At 49.5% G+C, this 5,321-nt stretch overlaps 1 protein-coding gene across 1 annotated transcript; it reads right to left on the bottom strand.

Annotated features, from left to right (window-relative positions):
- Positions 1-463: 463 nt before the first annotated feature.
- LOC137843866 (acidic mammalian chitinase-like) lies at positions 464-4,878 on the bottom strand. Its single transcript, XM_068659618.1, has 11 exons — positions 4,802-4,878; positions 4,273-4,302; positions 3,736-3,937; positions 3,359-3,415; positions 3,102-3,267; positions 2,864-2,988; positions 2,408-2,531; positions 2,093-2,278; positions 1,431-1,550; positions 1,192-1,333; positions 464-843 (listed from the first exon to the last, which is right to left on the bottom strand). The coding sequence occupies exons 1-11, from the start codon at positions 4,824-4,826 to the stop codon at positions 548-550; spliced, it is 1,473 nt and encodes a 490-aa protein (XP_068515719.1). The 5' UTR covers positions 4,827-4,878; the 3' UTR covers positions 464-547.
- Between the last annotated feature and the right edge of the window lie 443 nt (positions 4,879-5,321).

Here is a 5,321-nt window from a genome sequence, read left to right as displayed (position 1 = left end):
GCCGCTGGTCAGACCTTACGGATGTCTGTGTACTGCAGTTGCTATAGACACAGGGAGGCCTGCTGGAGGGAATGCAGGCAATGGCAGTGCCTGAAGGATGCCTGAAAAAGAGGAGGTTTGATAAAAGCCTGGTGGGTTGCACGGTGATCCCTCCTGCTCCCAGGAGCTGCCGTTTGCACAAAGTCAGTGGGGGAAGCGGTGTGTCTATAGGCTGTGCAGTCAGGACCCTCCTCTCTGTGTTCTTTCATGAAACAGCCTGATCTGCCCTGTTGTCTGCTCCCTGTCTTTTTCCCTGTGCTTGCCTGCCGTGGTAAAACAGCAAGAAACTCCTGGAAAAAGTCATACTGGAACTAAGTCCACCTTGTGTAATCAGGCCTTCAGGGAACACAAGTGTAAATACTGAGAGAAGCAGGGAGCATTGAAATATGAAGAGCGAGACAAGTTCAAGCAGTGCAGATTGCTCCTTTTGCAAAACACTTTATTTAATCATTGTTATTCCACAGAACTGGATGAGAGGGGTCTGTTTGCTGTGATCGACCTGGAGTCTTCATGCCCAGTTGCAGCAGGAGCAGCTGGGATCAAAGACCAGCCCGGCCTGGCAGCTCTGCTCGTAGGTTTCACCGTTGTTGCAGGTGTAGAACTTGCTCTTGTTGGTCGGATCTGCATAGATGCCGTTGGCCTTGCCAGCACAGAATCCGCTCCCACCAGTGCCACCAGTATTGCTACCCGAGCTCCCGCTGCCACTTCCACTTCCACTCCCACTCCCACTTCCACTTCCACTTCCACTTGTAGTACCAGGAGCTGCAGTCACCAGAGGATTGGGTTGAGCTGGGGGCACACAGCCTGAAATAAAAGCAGAACAGGGCTTATTTTTACATTTTAGGTCTCCCAACACTGCCTTTCTGCCACAGTCCCTTTTGGGGTGGCATCAGCAGAACAGCCTTTAACCTTTGTGCCCCCAAATCTGGCTGGGTTCACACCGGGCCTTTGAAAAATGTCAACTCAGGTGCCAGTTACGATCTCACTCTTATCCTAGTGGATGCAGGGTGAAGGGATGTTCCCAGGTCAATCTCTATAAAATTGTTATCCCCGAAGTCCCTAGAAATAAAGGTTCTCAGGCCTCCGAGGACCTGCATCAGCCATGAGCTACGGGGTCCCCTTCCAGAAGGCCACGCTTCTCCAGTTACTCACTGCTGCTTTGCAGGCCAAGAGCATTCTTCAGGGTGGTGATCAGGGGATATTTGCCCTGCTTGCAGAATGTGCCAGTGAAGTCATCCAGATCAATGGCCCAAACCATAGCACCTGCATAGTTGTTCTTCTTCAGCCAGTCAGCCTGTGTAGTGCCGGGGGAGAAATCCCAATTAGTTCAAGAGCTGCTGTTGCAGAAGGGCTCCTGGAGTGTGATTAGTACAGCCACATCCCCACCGTACCTTGATGTTGAAGCTCTTGATGTTGTCGTAGCCAACCCATTCGTTGCCCTTGTAGGCATAGGGCACGTCCTGGGGGGCATCCCAAACTTGGGTGGCTCCAGAATTCAGCAGAGTGCAGATCTGGGCAGAAGGGCCAAGAGAAGGAAATTTACTGAGTGCCATGCAAAAATGGGCAATGCCATTTCTTTGACTTTAGTCTTTAGAATTGTGCAGCTAATTTGGTCCTTGTGAATAATTACATCTTTCCTAGGTTTTGTTAAATGAGCTTAAGAATTTCCATGGCTTACTTGGGCACATTAGACATATTCCTTTGAAAAGTTCAAGTGTAGCATTCCCCACTGCATTCCTTCTTACCTTGCGGGCACTACCAATAGTAGAAGTCATTTCACTTACTGACATTTCCAAGTACTGGAAGAACCAAATGTATATTTCGGAAGAGGCTGTTCACCTCTTTCAAACCTTCCCTGCTAAACTGTGTGGTGACACACATTGTATGAGCAAGGTATTTATTTTGAGGCACTGATTCTATCTACTGGGCAAATCGACTTCTGTTCTGAATCTCTATGGACAACATTCTGTGTGCAGTAGACATTTAGAAAGTTACACGGGTCTCTTCTGTGAAATTGTTTGAAATAATATCACAAATGTGGCATTACACACACCTCATAGTAAGCCAGTGTCCCAGCCTCCTGTGTGTAAGGTCCAGCAGGCCCAGGTCCTGATGCTGGTGCACCAAGACCATTGTTGGATGGGTTTTGCAGTCTGAAGGTGTTTCCATAGGTGGGGAACCCAACAACTAACTTCTCAGCTGGGGCACCGTTGCTCTTCCAGTAGTTCATAGCGTAATCCTACCGAAAAGCATCACAGTTCAAGCCTGTGCCAGGATTTGTAAGCAGGAGGGTAAATTCTGAAAATGATCATCACTGGTCTGATCACAGGCACGACATTTCTGACACAGGCTCCTCAACTATACTTACAACGTTGAAATAGATATTGCCATCAGTGTCACCTGGGCCTTTGTAGAGAGGGCTGTTCTCCCCAGTTTGTGCATCCCAGGAGCCGTGGAAATCATAAGTCATCACGTTGAAGTAGTCCAGGTACCTGTGGAGAACATTGCATGCGTCTGTGTCCTGGCCAGCTCACTCACACAGACCAGGAGGTTCCTTTAGTCCTGACAACTAATCCCCTCTGGCTGTGCCCCCACTTTCTGCAGACCACGTTTCTCCAGGATCCCTTTGGAGAAGCCTACTAAGGGTGGTGACGAGTCTCTCATCCTGAGGAGTTCTCGCCCTGCATAAAGCATGGAGGCTCTGCAGGCAGTGGGGTTGGTTTCTGCCAGCTAATGTCAGAGCAATAACTGCTGGAAGGGAGAGCGCTGGAAGGAATGGCCTGAAGGAGGTCACAGAAGGTGGACCTGAGGGCTTGCTACTCACTTGCCGAGCTCAGCAATCTCGTAGCCAGACTGGATGTTGGAAAGTCCTGCAGCAACAGCAGCCGTGATCATCAGACGGGGCTTGTTAACCTGCCTGGCTTCCTGCTCGAAGGCGGCCAGCATTTCCTGGGGGATGCCAAGAAACAGGGCTCAGTGTGGGCTCTCGGAGCCCCCCAGGGCTCCTCTGGACCAGGCTGTGCAGAGCAGAGGCCTTGAGCAGCCCCTTTGTGTCCCCCTACCTTCACCAGGACAGTGAAGAGACCCTTGTCCTGAGCCGGGCTGCCCCTGGAGCCAGGGTACTCCCAGTCAATGTCCAGCCCATCAAACTGGTACTGGCGCAGGAATTTGATGACGGAATTGATGAAGGTCTGGCGGTTCTCCGGAGTGGAAACCATTGTGGAGAACCTAGGGAGCAGAGGAGGGCAGAGTTGGGGCTTGGTCAGGGCCTCTTTCTTCCTCTCCCTCTTTTTTTGGGTAGAAGATGGCAAGAACTTACTTGTCTGTTCCAAAATTCCATCCTCCAATAGAAAGAAGAGTCTTCAGGTTTTTATTCCTGCAATGGTAAGGACAGAAACACGTTTTGCTGCAAACAATACTGCTGAATTGCTATTTCTGACTTTACAGAAAAGACCAACATCGAGCACAGTGCTCTTGCTTTCCTGGAAACTGTGATGCAGCTGCCTTCGTAGGCTGCGATGCCATGGTGTGAAACCCAACAGGCACGTCCAGAGCACACTGACTGACAGTCACCGACCACAGAGGATCTGTGCCGTCATCCTGAGCAGCCCTCCCTGCCCGTCCCTCTCTGCCTCTTCTCCTCAGCACCTCTCACACCACGGGCTGCACTGCCATCGCCCAGGGAACGTCACGTACTGGTTTTTCAGCCCGTTGAAGGATCTGTAGAGGGTCTCATCATTCCATTCAATGGTCGTGATCTTGTTGTTGGACATCCCAGCGAAGGCGTAGAGCAGGTGAGTGCACAGGCATGGGTCGATGTTGTCTGGCATGAAACTTCCCAGGCCAGGCCTGTACTGGGCCCAGTTGGTGAAGTAGCATGACAGCACATAGGCAGTGCCTGCAGACACAGAAGACATGGGGCAGGGATCGAGGAGAGCAGAGGGAACGTGTGTGGGCAATGCAGGTGGCCTCCTGTGCCTGCTGGCCAGGTAGCTAGCTGCACGAGGCTGCATTATTCCCTGTAACCATCCCTCAGTGCACAGTATAAAGACAACAGTGCCCTGGGCTGCTCTTAGGTGCAAATTACGACCTAAGAACCACTGCGTGCTGGCCAGCTGCTGCCTCCTTCTTCCCTCTTGTAGAAGAGTTGGCTGGTAAGCCTGCTCCACGCACCCATACATGCACACGGTGTAAAGGGTTTGGTAGGGTTGTTTTGGGGTAGGGAGCACATACCTATCTGGGCGTTCAGCAGGAGGGCCAGACCTTGGAAGAAAGAAGTGTGGGATTAGTCTTTGAGAAGCAAGGTAATGCCAAGCTCTTGATCAGGTCTGTGCTGAACTTTATGTAATTTGTACCCCAGATTGTAATCATTGTGTTTCTTTAGACACATTTATCTGAGTGTTCATATGGAAGTGGATGCAATTTGAGGACTATTTCAGGTAGAAGCATCAAAAACAACCTGAAGAAGTCAGAGTGTAGAATTTTGATCACTTGTACTTTTTTGTTTTGTTTTGTTTAAAAATTGATTTTCAGTTTCCAACAACAATGAAATATATTCATTTCTAATGCATAAATTATCCTCCCCAACACTACTGAAAAATATAACAATCCTTTCTGTAAGTTGCTGCTATGTCTTTTTCTTTGAAAGGAGAGTAAAGAGACTGGAATTCCAAAGAACTTCTTCTCAAACTCCCCGTGTAACAGCGAGAGCCACAAATACTTGTCACGAAGGTAAAGAAGTGAGCTGGGAAGCAGGACTTACCGGTAAGCAGAGTGAGCTTGGCCATCTTGGACCAGAACTGATCTCAGACAGGCTGCTTCCCTCTTTTATACCCTTCTTTTTTTTTTTTTTCATGCTAGTCTTCTGTCAACAAAGATGCCCAACCATTACCCGAGTTGATAAAAATATCACAAAAATGATACCAACATGATAAACCTTAAGGGTCCATCAGGAGGCACAAGGATTATCAGGGAGGATTATCAGGCTGTGCCATTTTGTGGTGCTGCCAGAGTAGTTGAAGAACAAGATTAGATGGCTTTTCTTCTTCGATATCGTGTTTGCAACAAGAGGTTTTGAGTCAATATTGGCGACTAGGCAGGAATAGATGTCTGAAGTGTTCAACCTTGCGTTGTCATTGGTGGCAGGCGGTGCCAAACCAAAGGGTTTGCAAGGGTTTTGTCTCCTTGGCTGGGGCACTCAGCGAGGCAGGAGGAGCAGGGCTTGAGCTCACAGCCGTGGGCTTTTTGGGGAACACAGGGACAGGGCTCACTTGGCAGAGCAA

The sequence above is a fragment of the Anas acuta genome, chromosome 24, assembly GCF_963932015.1.
Source record: "Anas acuta chromosome 24, bAnaAcu1.1, whole genome shotgun sequence".
Taxonomy (NCBI): Eukaryota; Metazoa; Chordata; class Aves; order Anseriformes; family Anatidae; genus Anas; species Anas acuta.
Note: the sequence above shows the minus strand (reverse complement) of the source record. Positions and strands in the feature narration are given on the sequence as shown.